At 40.2% G+C, this 15,998-nt stretch overlaps 1 protein-coding gene across 1 annotated transcript in view; it reads left to right on the top strand.

Moving 5' to 3' along the window:
- The window catches only part of blmh (bleomycin hydrolase), a 93,261-nt gene extending 77,594 nt beyond the window's left edge, over positions 1–15,667 (top strand). Inside the window, exon 12 of the mRNA XM_043718428.2 lies at positions 12,473–15,667. Within this exon, the coding sequence (XP_043574363.1) occupies positions 12,473–12,621 (149 nt within the window). The 3' untranslated portion in view covers positions 12,622–15,667. The remainder of the gene's footprint in view (positions 1–12,472) is intronic.
- Positions 15,668–15,998: the final 331 nt, after the last annotated feature.

The raw sequence follows: 15,998 nt of genomic DNA, 5'->3' as shown, positions 1-15,998 counted from the left end.
AGAAACAAGGCAATATTCAAGTGCTGGCAGAATTTCAAAGTTGATTCCTAGTAACAAGTCTGAGTTACGAGAAAAGATAAGAGACATGGACTTTCTGCCCTGGATAGCAAGAGGCATGGGTTTACACCCTGGGCAGTAAGCATCTGAGAAGAGATCCAATAGAGGCTTGCAACAATCAATACCATGAGTGTAGGATAAAGGGAGACAGAAAGAAATTAATAGCAGTAACCTTAGGACTGATTTCAGGAGGTTCTTCATAATGTGCAGCATCAGTCCTTGAAAGAGGCTTCCGGGCAAAGTAATAGGAATAAATGTCCATGGATCAATTAGTCAATTAAATGGGAAACAAACATTTGTAGTTAACAGCTGAATTAAAATGATCCAAATAGCCTTAGTATCTTGAGGTTTTGTGGAAATAAATCCATCTGTCATTGTGATTTAACACCAAATGTAGGCTTTAAGTGAATAAAGATTGGAGGTTTGAGATAATTTGGTCAGGATAAGGCGACATGAGTCAAACTCCATTTTAGAATTATACATTGTGTATTTTTACATTCTCATTATAAATTACATTGTCCACACTAATAATGGAAATTGTTTAAGTGAACTTCTCATGCTGCAATTACATCCTCTGCCATTGGTACTGTAATGCTTCCAATGGCAGGATGTAATCTGGGTATGACAGTTGTATAAAGCCAATTTCCATTATGGGTATAGAGTGTGTGGTAATTAATACTGGAAAATAAGGAAATGGTGAATATTTTACATTTGTCATCATTGTTGAGGATACAAATAACATCCCAGAAATAAAGGTGGTTCAGGAGGTGAGAGAGCGCAGAATAAAACAAATAAACAAGAGAAAGAGTAGAACATAGAACATTACAGCGCAGTACAGGCCCTTTGGCCCTCGATGTTGCGTTGACCTGTGAAACCAATCTGAAGCTCATCTAACCTACACTATTCCATTATCATCCATATGTTTGTCCAGTAACCATTTAAATGCTCTTAAAGTTGGTAAGTCAACTACTGTTGCAGGCAGGGTGTTGTACACACTACTCTGAGTAAAGAACCTACCTCTGACATATGTTCTATAATCTATCACCCTTCAATTTTAAACTATGTTCCCTTGTGCTAGCCATCACCATCGTGGAAAAAGGCTCTCACTGTCCATCCTAATTCTCTGATCATTTTGTATGTCTCTAATAAGTTTCCTCTCAACCTTTTTCTAATGAAAACAGCTTTAAGTCCCTCAGCGTGTCCTTGTAAGACCTTCCCTCCATACCATGCAACATCCTGGTAAAAAACAGGGAGGTGGGCAGAGGGGGCGGGGTGGCCTTGTTAGTTAAGAACTAAATTAAATCTATAGCACTGAACGACATAGGGTCGGATGATGTGGAGTCTGTGTGGGTGGAATTGAGGAACCACAAAGGCAAAAAAACCATAATGGGAGTTATGTACAGACCTCCTAACAGTGGTCAGGACCAGGGGCGCAAATGTACCAGGAAATAGAAAAGGCATGTCAGAAAGGCAAGGTCACGGTGATCATGGGGGACTTCAATATGCAGGTGGACTGGGTAAATAATTTAGCTAGTGGATCCAAAGAAAAGGAATTCATGGAATGCTTACAGGATGGCTTTTTGGAACAGCTTGTCATGGAGCCCACAAGGGAGCAGGACCTAATGCTATGTAATGAACCAGACTTTATAAAAGATCTTTAAAGTAAGGGAACACTTAGGAAGCAGTGATCATAATATGGTAGAGTTCAGTCTGCAGTTTGAAAGAGAGAAGGCAAAATCGGATGTAACGGTGTTACAGTTAAATAAAGGTAATTACGAGGGCATGAGAGAGGAACTGACAAAAATCGACTGGAAGCAGAGCCTAGCAGGGAAGACAGTAAAGCAAAAATGGCAGGAGTTTGTAGGTATAATTGAGGTTCATCCCCAAGAAAAGAAAGATTATGCGGGGAGGGATTAGACAGCCATGGCTGAAAAAGGAAGTCAGGAAATGTATCAAAGAAAAAGAGAGATCCTATAAAGTGGCCAAGAGCACTGGTAAATCAGAAGATTGGGAAAGCTACAAAACAAACAGAGGATAACAAAGAGAGAAATAAGGAAGGAGAGGATCAAATATGAAGGTAGGCTAGCCAGTAATATTAGAAATGATAGTAAAAGTTTCTTTCATAAGAAACAAACGACAGGCAAAAGTAGACATTGGGCCACTTCAAACTGATGCTGGAAGGCTAGTGATGGAAGATAAGGAAATGGCTGGAGAACTTAATAAGTACTTTGCGTCAGTCTTCACAGTGGAAGACATGAGTAATATCCTGAAGAAGGGCTAATGCCCGAAACGTCGATTCTCCTGTTCCCTAGATGCTGCCTGACCTGCTGCGCTTTTCCAGCAACACATTTCCATCTCTGATCTCCAGCATCTGCAGACCTCACTTTCTCCTCATGAGTAATATCCCAACAATTAAAGGGAGTCAGGGGGCTGAGTTGAGTATGGTTTCCATTACAAAAGAGATAGTGCTAGAAAAGCTAAAAGGTCTTAAAATTGACAAATCTCCTGGCCCCGATGGGCTACATCCTAGAGTTCTGAGGGAGGTGGCTGAGGAAATAGCGGAGGTGTTGGTTGAGATCTTTCAAAAGTCACTGGAGTCGGGGAAAGTCCCGGATGATTGGAAGATTGCTGTTGTAACCCCCTTGTTCAAGAAAGGATCAAGACAAAAGATGGAAAATTATAGGCCAATTAGCCTAACCTTGGTTGTTGGTAAAATTCTAGAATCCATCGTTAAGGATGAGGTTTCTAAATTCTTGGAAGAGCAGGGGCGGATTAGAACAAGTCAACATGGATTTAGTAAGGGGAGGTCGTGCCTGACAAACCTGTTAGAATTCTTTGAAGAGGTGACAAGTAGGTTAGACCAGGGAAACCCAGTGGATGTCGTCTATCTAGACTTCCAAAAGGCCTTTGATAAGGTGCCACACGAGAGGTTGCTGAGTAAGGTGAGGGCCCATGGTATTCGAGGTGAGCTACTGGCATGGATTGAGGATTGGCTGTCTGACAGAAAGCAGAGAGTTGGGATAAAAGGTTCTTTTTCAGAATGGCAGCCGGTGACAAGCGGTGTCCCACAGGGTTCAGTGTTGGGGCCGCAGCTGTTCACGTTATATATTAATGATCTGGATGAAGGGACTGGGGGCATTCTAGTGAGGTTTGCCGATGATACAAAGTTAGGTGGACAGGCAGGTAGTACTGAGGAAGTGGGGAGGCTGCAGAAGGGATCTAGACAGTTTGGAAGAGTGGTCCAGGAAATGGCTGATGAAATTCAACGTGAGCAAATGTGAGGTCTTGCACTTTGGAAAAAAGAATACAAGCATGGACTACTTTCTAAACGGTGAGAAAATTCATAAAGCCAAAGTACAAAGGGATCTGGGAGTGCTAATCGAGGATTCTCTAAAGGTAAACATGCAGGTTGAATCCGTGATTAAGAAAGCGAATGCAATGTTGCCATTTATCTCAAGAGGGTTGGAATATAAAAGTAGCGATGTGCTACTGAGCCTTTATAAAGCTCTGGTTAGGCCCCATTTGGAGTACTGTGTCCAGTTTTGGGCCCCACACCTCAGGAGGGACATACTGGCATTGGAGCGTGTCCAGCGGAGATTCACACGGATGATCCCTGGAACGGCAGGTCTAACATACAAGGAACAGCTGAGGATCCTGGGATTGTATTCGTTGGAGTTTAGGGGAGATCTAATAGAAACTTACAAGATAATACATGGCTTGGAAAGGGTGGCCACTAAGAAATTGTTTCCATTAGGCGGGGAGACTAGGACCCGTGGGCACAGCCTTAGAATTAGAGGGGGTAAATTCAGAACAGAAATGCAGAGACATTTCTTCAGCCAGATAGCGGTGGGCCTGTGGAATTCATTGCCGCGGAGTGCAGTGGAGGCCGGGACGCTAAATGGCTTCAAGGCCAAAATTGATAAATTCTTGATGTCACAAGGAATTAAGGGCTACGGGGAGAATGCGGGTAAGTGGAGTTGAAATGCTAATCAGCCATGATTAAATGGCAGAGTGGACTCGATGGGCCGAATGGCCTTACTTCCACTCCTATGTCTTATGGTCTTAAATCACCCCTGCGGTCTTTCCAATGTTTCCATATCCTTCCTATGATGCGGCGAGCAAACTCTATGCAATTCTTCAAATGTGGCTGCACCACAGATTTGTACAGCTGCAACATGACCTCATGGCTCTGAAACTCAATCCTTCTACCAATAAAACCAACACACCATCTGCCTTCTTAACAACATTATCAACCTGGGTGGCAACTTTCAGGGATCTATGTACATGGACACCAAGATCTCTCTACTTATCCATGCTACCAAGAATCTTACCATTAGCCCAGTGCTCTGTATTCCTGTTACTTCTTTCAAAGTGAATCACCTCACACTTTTCTGCATTAAACCCTATTTGCCACTGCTGAGGAAGATTATTCGAACTATAAATTCCCAGGCCTTGATGGGCTTCAATCGCAGTTTATAAAATAGGTGGATGCATTGGTTTGAATTTTTCAAAATGTTCTATATTCTGTAAAAGTCTTACATTTTGGAAAATAGCAAATACAGCTCCTCTTTCATGAAGGAGGGAGACAGAAATCAGAAAAACACAGGTCAATTGGCTCAAGCTCTGTCCTAGGGAAAATACTGGAATCTTTTATTAATGAGGATATAGCAGGACACTTGGAAAATCTTAATGTAATGTGGCAGCATCTGATTTTGTTTTGCTTTGATGGTTTTGTGAAATTTGATGAACTTACTGAAGTTTTACTTTTTGAGGAATTAACAAGCAGTGTGGGCAGTGGGAACTTATGGATTTGCTGTACTTAGATTTCCAGGAAGTATTTGATACAGTACCACATAAAGGTTACTATGTAAAATAAGTTGATGCTGTAATTGATAACATAATGCTGTGGATGGAGACTTAGTTAGCTGTCAGGAAAAAGAGAGTAAACATAAAGGGCTTAGTTTTGGGTTGGCAAGCTGCTACTGGTGGAGTGCCAGAGAACCAGAACTATCTACAATTCACGTTAATGACTTGGATGAAGGGACTAAATGTATTCTTGCTAAGTTTGCTAATGACACAAAGAGAAGTAGGAACGTAGCTTATGAAGAGGACATAAGGAATCTAAAGGTATCTGATATGTTAAGAGTGGGCAAAAGCTTGTAGTATAATGTAAGTAAAATAAAATAGAAAAGCAGCATATTATTTCAATGGAGGGGGTATGCAGAACTCTTAACACACTGTGGAATCCTGATGATGACAATGTGAACATTGTTGATTGTTGTCAAAATCCATCTGGTTCACTAACATTCTTTAGGTTAGCTGTCCTGACCCAGTCTGGATTTGGAGATGTCGGTGTTGGACTGGGGTGTACAAAGTTAAAAATCACACAACACTAGATTATAGTCCAACAGGTTTAATTGAAAGCACTAGCTTTCGGAGCGCTGCTCCTCCACAACGACCTGATGAAGGAGCTGTGCTCTGAAAGCTTGTGTTTCCAATTAAACCTGTTGGACTATAACTTGATGTTGTGTGATTTTTAACTTTGCTGACCCAGTCTGGCTGACATGTGACTCCAGACCAACAACAACATGGTTGACTCCTAACAGACTATGAACAATAAATGCCAGCCTAGCCCATACCTAATGAATATTGAAAAAGAACTCTAGCTCCTAAGGCCTAGATCAGGAGAGTGGATAGGGACACCCGGCTGTTCCCCTCCATCAAGTTCACTGACAGCGTGGTTTGTTCTCAGGCCCTTTAACCGGAGATATCATTTCGGAACTCCCAGTTCAGAGTCAGACTTCCTATTAAGGAATAGCTTGGTCAGCAACCAGATCGTAGTGACCCCAGTAGATAGTTCATAAGGAAAAATGAAGAGCTACATGAATTGAAGGAGGCCAAGCTAAAGCCTGCCAAAGTAAATAGGGTCATAGAGGATCCACAGGAGAAAAAAAAGCTGAGCTGTACAGGGTGCTGCCTGGCTCCTGGGAAAGAAATGCTGAACCACTTTACCGCAAGATTCTGTGAAGGTGCAGAAAACTGGACAAGATTTACGTCCTGCAGAGGGCAGTAGATCCAAAAAAGATTGGGATAACCCTGGTTATGCCCTCCGAACCCATCTGTAAGCAATGGAAGGGGTCGTGGGAAGTAAAGATTGAAGGAAGTAAAGCTGAAGTTGAATTAACAGACCCCTTCATAACCGAGTTGAATGGGAGTCCTGGGGTTGGGCTGATGGTGAATGATCCACCAGCCAGTGAAAAAAGATGCAGCCAAAATATGGTCAGCAGACAACTCTCCAGAAATAGGAAGGGATGCAGCAGGAAGTTCCCAAAACAGGCAAAGGATTGTGGATGAAAAGAAGCCCATTCCCTTAATGGCCCAGTGAGGAGTCAAGGTAACCAGAACATTCACACAGACAAGGTGAGAGTGAGAGATGCCTAACTTGGTTGAAAACCTGTAATGGAGTACAACAGGGACAGAACAGTCACATGAGGGCAGTAGTGTCCTAATTTCTCTTCAAAGCCACAGGAAATAGAAAGTTAGCTGTACTGAGGTTCAGCCACACCAACAATGTTTTCCTAGTTCTTTTCCCTAGGGTGGGTAAGTCCAAAACTATGATGCATATTTTTTAAGTTGAGAGGAGAAAGATTTGAAAAAGGACATGAGACGCAACTTTTTTTTACGTAGAGTGGTTTGTATGTGGAATGAACTGCTGGTGGATGCAGGTACTGTTACAACATTTAGGAAGATATTTGGATCAGTACATAGATAGGAAAGGTTTGGAGGGATGGGGCCGCAAGTGGGACCAGTTTGGTTTGGGATTATGGTCAGCATGGAATATTTGGACCAAAAGGTCTGTCTCCATGCTGTATGACTCTATAACTGCCACTAGTACAGTTCAAGCGTAAGTACCTCTGAATTAAACACAGATCCCAAATCCCTCCCCTCCAGCCACCAGCCCCACCTCCAGGCTCTCGTCTGCTCCTATTCCTGCCTAAAACTTGCAGCTCAGTTTCCCAAGGAACAGAAGAGGCCCAAAGATCACCACAGAATCCTGAAACCAATACATCACCCCCACGACCAGCTCAGACATGAACCTTATCAGGGAATCTGACATTAGATTACCAAGCGCCAGGATAGGGACGCAGTCCTGAAACAATTAATAAATGTTTGATAGTTTCTACAAGCAGTGAGGGAAATTTTCAGATTAAAAGTAATCCCTCAGAAGCACCCTTTAAGGGAAGTAAATCAGAACTTTACAATATCTCCAGAGTTGGGAACTACTTCAAGATGGTTCCTGATGGCATAGAATCACCCATTAGCAAGTTTCAACTTCTCAGGAGATTTGCACAGAGTCAGCTGCATAGCGACATAGCTGCACCAGGACTTCCACATGTCCCAATGGGATATGGTGTTGCTAGCAATAATAGATGGGGCCGCTGCTCCAAAGAAAATAATATTGAGTGCGTTGAAATTGTTTGCACTATTCAATACTGACCCACTGCAAAAAAAACAATTCTCCAATCATAATAAATGGCTGAAGTATCTGACACCAGGTTGCATTATTTCATTGTTGCATTGATTATTTCAGCTCCCCAAGTACATAAATATCACCAAATACAATTGTTGACAATGATATCAGATCAGTGGTAACAGTTATGATTTATAACCAATTTGTCATTTTCTGACATTTTCTTCATTAGGTTCATATTCTGTTGCATCATGGAGAAGCTAGATCTTAAACAGTAGATAGTCAATTGTTTAGTCTGGGAATTAGTTTATTTGTATGTTGGAGTAGAGTGAATCATTACTGTCAAACTTGATAAATGTTCTTCCATTAAGTTATCTAATTACAATATGGAGGAAATCCAAATGCTGGAGAATTTGTGCAAAAACTCTTGCTTTTTTCCATAAATAACTTTTGCCAGGATCATTGTTCGCAGTCCTAGCAAAAATAGAACTGTTACTTCCAAGTAGACTTCAAATTAAGTTTTGAACATCAGTTAAAAATGATAACTAACAAGTATTTTGTTTAAAATAATATTATAAAAATCCAAAAGGTTTTGCAAGTGTCTCAGTTGGACTCTTTGAATCCAGTGCTTTGCACTCCTTTTGACTCAAGAATATTACAGCTTAGAGTCAATAGGTAATGTTTACATTTAAAATGGTGCATTTTCCAGCTCTAACATCAGTCGTGCAAAAAGCCCATTTAATCTACAAAGACCTCTCTAGCCAGTGCCAGATTATGCTAACATGGGCTCTCAGTGTTTGTGATTTAATCAGGTGCTTGCTGTAGCTCAGTTGATAATTTTCGCAGCGCTCTGAGCAAGGAAAGTCAAGACTTCAAATCCCACTCTAGAATTTGAACACAAGAATCAAAGTACACTGGCGATGTTATCTTTCAGCGCAGTCCCATTGCATCACTTTAAAGAAAAGTTATTCTTAGTTGCTTGGCTACTATTTCAACATGAATTAATATTATTCAAAAACAGCTTGACCATTAACACATTGCTGTTTGTGGGACTTTGCTATGTGCAAATTGGCTGCTGCATTTCCTACATTACAGCATTGACTACACTTCAAACTGTTCTACCGGCTGTACTTATGAAAGGTATGTAAAATGGAAGATTTTTTTAATATTGATCTCATACTTAAGGGAATGCTAATTTTCTTCTCCAAATCTCTCTAAATAGCTACCAATCCGACTTCTTTTCAAAGGTGTGATTATGCTTCAATTAACTACTTTCTCTGCAAACATATGCATACCCATGATGTTGTGGGAAATTTTATTTTCTTACTCAAGTATTGTTCAGAACGCTTCTAACTGTACAATCTAAATGTATTCTGAGTTTTATTTCACCGATAATATCACAAGCATAAAACAAATGAGAAACAAATCAGTCTTGTAATTGAAAAATAGGCTCTACAGATTTGCAAACAGGCACTGTTTAATTATTTTTTGTAAAGTGATTTGATAATTAGCAGTTAAAAATGATATTGAATTAGATTCTAAACAGGTGCTGGAACAAAGTTTTGAAAATATGCAATATTTTAAAATATTCCTTTTGCAGTCAAGAGTGTTCTGAGTAGAAAAAACACAGTAAAATAAATACATGGAGCCAACAGAAGCTGTTCTGAATGGATTCCATGATACAGTAGTAGTTGTGTGTGAATAAACTGTAACTGCTGGAAAACTGGAAGATTTTATTTAACAATATATAATACATTTTGTTCACATTGCACTGTAAAAGCTGACACCTGTTGTATAATAAATGTGTGCCGTTTACATAGCTGGAATATTAACTGAGAGAACAGATGCAGGAATGTTGACTTCGGTGTCACAACTGGCCCTGTTTTCAATTTTTGGCAAACCTACATAGGAATTGACAACAAAAGCCAAGCCCAGATGAGAACTACTCTGTTTTTAGAAACTCTCAAAATTACATTTTATCTGTCGTGTAAAAATCTTAACTGTGCCCTGGAACTAATATAGCAAACTATTAGTTTGCTAATAATGAACTGCCGTTAAGTTTTGATAAAAATTATTTTCCTATTTTAAAACGGCTGCTCAGATGGTCACTTTTTAAAAATTGATTTTAGAAATATTCATGTAGAATGCAAAGTTATTTTCTTCACTAATAGAATAATATAGGAAGGGTGTTAAAGGGTGCAAAAAAAGATTTACAAGGATGTCACCTGGACTGGAAAGTTTGAGTCCTAAGGAGAGGCTGGATAGGTTGGGACTTTTTTCCCTGGATGTAGGAGGCTAAGGGGTGACCTTATACAGGTTTATAAAATCATGAGTGGCATACATAAGGTGAATAGCCCAAGGTATTTTCCAATGATAGGGGAGTCCAAAACTAGAAGGTAGTTTTTTACATCAGTTTTAAAGCACAGTGGTCAATAGGCAATTGATAATTTGTGTTTCTGATGAAAAACTATAAAACATGACAAAAGACTGCAGCCTGCCTTTAGGAGATAATATTAAATTCTACAGCATGTGAATGTGGTATTAAAAATTAAAATTCTCCTTTTTATTTTTGAGGATTGCAATGCCTTTTACAAAAGAGAAACCGTATTAAATTTCCCATTAAATTCATTCATTTATCTATAGCAGTGAGTTGGAGATAGGGACCAAATGTAGTGTGTCAAATGCGTAGATGACCTAAAGCTAAGTGGGAATATTAGTTGTGAGGAAGATGTGAACTGGCTTCGGGTAGATTTGGGCATGTTTAGTGGAGCAAGAACATAGCATATTATGTGGAAAAAATGTGAGGGTATCCACTCTGATAAGAGATGCAGATGCACAAAGTATTTCCTAAATGGTAAGAGGCTGGCAAGTGTAGATGTACAAAGGACCTAAGTGTCCTTGTCAGTAATTCATTGAAGGCTAAAAAAAGAGATGCAGCACAGTATTAAGAAGGCTAATGGGATGGTAGCTTTGCTTGCGAGAAGATTTGAGTATGAGTAGTGAAGTCTTACTTCAGTTATATAGGAGCTTGATTAGATCACTTCTGGAGCACTGTGTGCAGTTTTGGTCTCTTTATCTCAGAAAAGATATTGCCATAGAGCGAGTGCAACAAATTTTCACCAGACCTTTTCCCAGGATGGTGAGAATATCCTATAAAGAGAAATTGGGTAAACTGGACCTGTATCCTCTTAAAGTATTGAAGAATGGAAGGTGACCTCATTGAAACCTGCAAACTTATTAAATAGAATCAGAAGTCAGTCAGTCTCATGAACTTTTGTTGCAATTCCTCTATGGCAATTATCTCCTCCTTTAGGCAAGGAGAACAAAAGTGGACACAATAACTGTGGGTGGCACGGTGGCTCAGTGGTTAGCACAGCTGCCTCACAGCACCAGGGACCCGGGTTCAATTCCAGCCTCGGGTCACTGTCTGCGTGGAGTTTGTACATTCTCCCTGTGTCTGTGTGGGTTTGCTCCGGTTTCCTCCCACAATCCAAAGATGTGCAGGTTAGGTGGATTGGCCATGCTAAATGGTCCACAGTGCTAGGTGCATTAGTCAGAGGTAGTTGGGTCTGGGTGGTTTACTCTTCGGAGGATTGGTGTGGACTTGTTGGGCTGAAGGGGCTGTTTCCACACTGTAAGAATCTAATCCAGCTGCAGTCTCACCAAGGCTTGATCCAATTGCAGCAAAACACTATTACTCCTGTTCTCAAATCTTCTAACAATAAAGAGCAATATACCACTTCCTTTCCTAACTGTTTACTGTACTTTAGTGTTGTCTTTTCATATCTCATGAATCAGGGCGTCTTGATTTTGCGCAATTAGTCTGTGTAAATCCGCTTGAAGCATCTTTGCATCCTCCACACAACTCACATTCCCACCCAGTATTGTGTTGTCAACAAACTTGGAAATATTACAGTTGGTTCCCACATTCCAATAAGTCATTGTTATTGACTGCAAAATGCTGGGGCTCTCTGTGAATTTAGATATTACCCATTTATTCTTGCACTTGCCGTCCATTAAGCAATTCTCAATCCATGCAAGTATGTACGCCTAATATCATGCTTCAGTTGTGTGGGCCCTAACAAAAGCATTCTGAAAATCCTAACATGCCATATCCACTGACTCCCCCTTATCTATGCCACTAGTTACAAATCCATCAAACTCCAATGTCTATTAAACAGGGGATTTCTTTCCATTCATCCATATTGACCCTGCTGAATTTTGTCATTTTTAAAAAATGTCCAGTTATCACATGCTTTGTAATAGATTTTGATATGTAAGAGCTCTTGTGGTGCATTGATAGTGTCCTTAGCCCTGAACCAGGAAGCTTTGGTTCAAGTCCTACTTGCTCCATATGTGTATCACAACACATCTCAACATAGAAATATTGAGATTCAGGCACTTTCCCTGTCATTGATGTCAGGGTTATTGAACTGTCAACCCAGTTTGCTTTCTGCTTTCTTTCAAAAATAGTGTATCCATGTGTATCCTTCCAATCTTCAGGAACCATTGCAACATCTGTTGAATTTTGGAAGATGACCACCAATACATCCACTGTCGTGTGCCAATTCATTCACCCCCCCCCCCGGGATGTAGATCATTAAGTCCAGGGGCACCAAACTTCAGTCACAGTAATTTCCACACTATTGCCTCCTAATTAATTCTGGGTAATGACATGAGAGCAACAGAATATGCACATGCTTAGGGTTTTTAATTAAAAGAATTTATATAAACGAGCAATTGATAAGTGGTATCTCAGGTGAAAAAGTATTAATCAAGAAGTAACAACAGAAAATCAGACAGCAAGAAGAAACAGTCAATAAATTCCATAATATGTAAACGTGATGTGTACATGATGAGATGAGTTTCAACAATCTCTGCTGTCTCACAACAGCAAATAGTTCTCATGCCAGATGATTGATTAAGTTGTTTTTGTTTTGAAAGGTTACTTGGTTTTATTGGACGATTGGTTCACTGACTACGTCTTCGAAGTGGTTGTGGACAAAAAATACGTATCAGCAGAGGTTTTGAAAATAATGGAGCAGGAACCCAAAGTTCTTCCAGCCTGGGATCCAATGGGCGCTCTGGCATGAACACCCAAGATGCTGTACAAGGATGATTTTACATTACACAAGCAAATCTTTTAAAGTTACGAAGAAAAATATATTCATTCTTACACTTAGCTGGAACTTTCTTCTCACTATTGTGAACGATCGTTGGAAGAAACAAAATTGTTGACTTTTCACAGAAGTATTCCTCAGAAAAAAGACACATTTTGCCTAAACTACTTAATCTCACAATCATCAGCATCATTTACAAGAAATACCAATGCAAAGGGAAATCAATATACTGTTTGAGAGGAGAATGCTGATAGATTGGTAAGTGGACTCTGACTGTACAGCGTGGGGATTGCACTATTTTGATAATGACTGACAGTTAACTGCCAAGCTTTATTTACATTTTAAACCAAGAAAGTTTACTCTGATAAGGCATTGACTCAACAAGAGAAATAAATCAGAGAATGGCTGTCACCTATTTGTTGATTTGATACAGATGCAATGTATGTATACATTCAAAATAGGTATATTAATATACCTATGTTTCAGTCTGCGCAAGTGCACCACGCTGCACAATTAATTGACAATCCTCAATTGTTCCTTGCCTGTTGCAACAGAGCAGCTCCACCCTTCAGCCATTCACTGCCAGCAAACTACTGACCACATCCGACCAGCATGTGCTTACAAAAACCCCAAAACAGTTTCCAATGCTAGATATGATTGGATAACATTTATGAAATAATTGCGTGTGCAAGAATTAATCCTAAAATTTAGGATGGTCAGTCAGATCTGCAATGTAGTTGCTACATGCTGGAAGCTACAAATGTTAATGTACATGGATCTGCACTTTGCAGACAGTAACAACATGTGCATATGATTCACTTGTTTCAACTCAAAAAAATAGCAGCTATTCTCTGGAACAATTCTCAGATATATTTAAGAAAGAGATCAATAAATGTTTGGATTCTAAAGGCATGAAGTGATATGAGGAGAAAACAAGAATATGGCATTGAGATAGAAGATTAGCCATGGCACTATTGAATGGGAGAACAGACTTGAAGGGCCAAATGGTCTGAGTTTCTATGTTTCCTTGTCAGTGTCTTGACCAGTCAGACACACCCTCTTGGTGTAAAATATAAACAAAGCTTGGCAGTTGGCTGTTAGTCACCATTAACTGGTGCATTGCCCATGGAAGTACCAATCCCCTTGTCAATCAGTCAGCACACTCCTAAAGTTTAAATCTTGTTTTCGCTTTCCACAGATATTTCTTGTGAATGGTCCTAACGAGTGCAAAATGAAAGACTTTGACAAAATGTGTATTTTTTTCTCAAATTCCATACCACCAAATGACTATTTGTATTCCTGTTTTGTTGTCCTAATGTTTAATGTCATTCAATAGATTGCGTCCTTTTACAACTTTGACAAAACCTGGTCAATATTTTCAGTAAATATGCCTCAAGTGTATTATTTGCTTGTTAATTAGATTTGTTATGTTTCTCAAGAGAAGGAACAAAGATGTTTCAGAACAAACACCCAGCGACTGCATCAAGTCATCTCTGATCAAGTGTAATGTGAGGCAGATGCAGTGAAAGCTGCCATTTTATGTCTCTGAGTTGGTGTTTCTCTATTCTAAATCATGAGAAAAGTCTATGTCAGGTAATGACTATGTAAAGTACTGTCTGTTAGCAAAAGACGTTTTTAAATCCCTGTTTTTTTTGTAACTGCATTCTGGTACATATTCCTGAAGGAGAATGTGCATGGTGAGGAACATTATCCCCTCTGTGGTGTGTCTGTAGCTGGAAGGACATGTTATGAGGTGGGAGGGCAGCATAGCAACATTCTGTTGTCTTCCCACCTCTGCCAAAATTAAGTCTGGGTGAGAAGACCCATGGACAACTTCCTATCTTGCAGCCAAAGTGAGGCCTATAAATGGGCACTTACCGACCACTTAAAGACCTCACCTTGCCACTATTAGTATTAACCCAGTGACAGAGAGGACAAGAAGCAAGCCGTTGCAGTCTGCTTCTGGCCTCCTCCTGGGTGCAGTTAAGAAGTCCTTTGTGCAAACGATACTCGCTGCCTGCTCAAGGGATCTATAAGTGAAGAAGGCCTGCTGAATGCTACACCTTACTGCGGACACAACCCCGCACCTTCCACAACCCCCAGTCTGCAAAATCCCTCTCACTATCACTCACCTCTGATCTGGATGGCTCTGGGCTTTTGTCGACCATCGTGAACGCCTCCCCCATTGACAATGCTGAGCACAAAAAGCTGCTGGCCTCTGATTGACTGGCAGCTCCCTGTCAACAGCACTTTCTGCCCTGGGAGCGTCTTCCAGTAGAGGTCTCCTAATTGCCTGAGTAGCATATATAATACTAGTGGACATTCCCTGGAGAGTCAACTGCTGTTCCTACTCTCTAGTTGACTGGCAATCCCCCACATCCATGCTGTTTCATATCTCATCTCATCACATTCACATTTTCCATTGCTCCTGGTCTGAACTTGTAACAAAAGAATTTGTTCCAATCCGTCAAACGTTTTTTTTTTAAAAAGAACCAACCATTTTCTACCAATTTTCACCATTCATTCATTCTTTGATCATTGTTCTTTCCCCTCTCCTTGAATCTTCCAAGGGCAATGACTCTCCGCTCCAAGGGAGGGTGAGAAATCTTGTTCCTGGTCACTGCTAAGGCCGCAATTAAGCCAATTGCTAGGATGGGTACAAATGATCATGTATGATGCACCTTCAAATTCCTTACCTACCTCTACCTGACATCCTCTTTGAAGTGTGCAACAGGAATTCTGGAACTCGCAACATGGGAATTGGAATTATTTGTTGTCCCAATGGATTGCAGAGTGTCATTCTTTGTTTACTTTTAACGTGATACAAATAAAAGTCCATTCTTAGAAACTGAGTTTGGGGAAACAAGAGAGGAAATCTGACAATCAGATTGCCACACTAACAAGTTCCATACTGTGCATGCTTGTGTAAATGTTGGTGCTGTTTAGAGTGTGTAGAGACAAAGATGAGAAGCATGACATTGCTATTGAAGTACTAGAATAAAGATGAAAGCTAGGCATAGCAACTTCTTCCTGTTTTTATTTGGTATTTTGTTGCCATTTAAAACTGCAAGCCTTCTTCTAAAGCATTAACTATTCACAAGGAATTCTTCTCTTTGCCTTAAACTCTTAAGTCTCTTGGCACATCCAAGATCCAGGAGTAGGCCAATTGATCCAATATTCCAGTTGGTCAAGAGCCCATATAATCAATGTAAAACAGTAATAGAAATGTAATGCAGCGGTTATACACATCACTGTTTATTTACAGCTATATCACTTAAATAATAATGCAACTCTGTCTTAAATAAAACTTAGTGGCAGAGAGCTTTCTCAATCGCACTCTCAGCTGACTA

Source organism: Chiloscyllium plagiosum, unplaced genomic scaffold, assembly GCF_037043375.1.
Source record: "Chiloscyllium plagiosum isolate Xiang-an unplaced genomic scaffold, Cpla_swu_hap1 HiC_scaffold_31, whole genome shotgun sequence".
NCBI classification, from domain to species: domain Eukaryota; kingdom Metazoa; phylum Chordata; class Chondrichthyes; order Orectolobiformes; family Hemiscylliidae; genus Chiloscyllium; species Chiloscyllium plagiosum.
The sequence above is the reverse complement of the archived record's forward strand: the minus strand, read 5'-3'. Positions and strand labels throughout refer to the sequence as shown.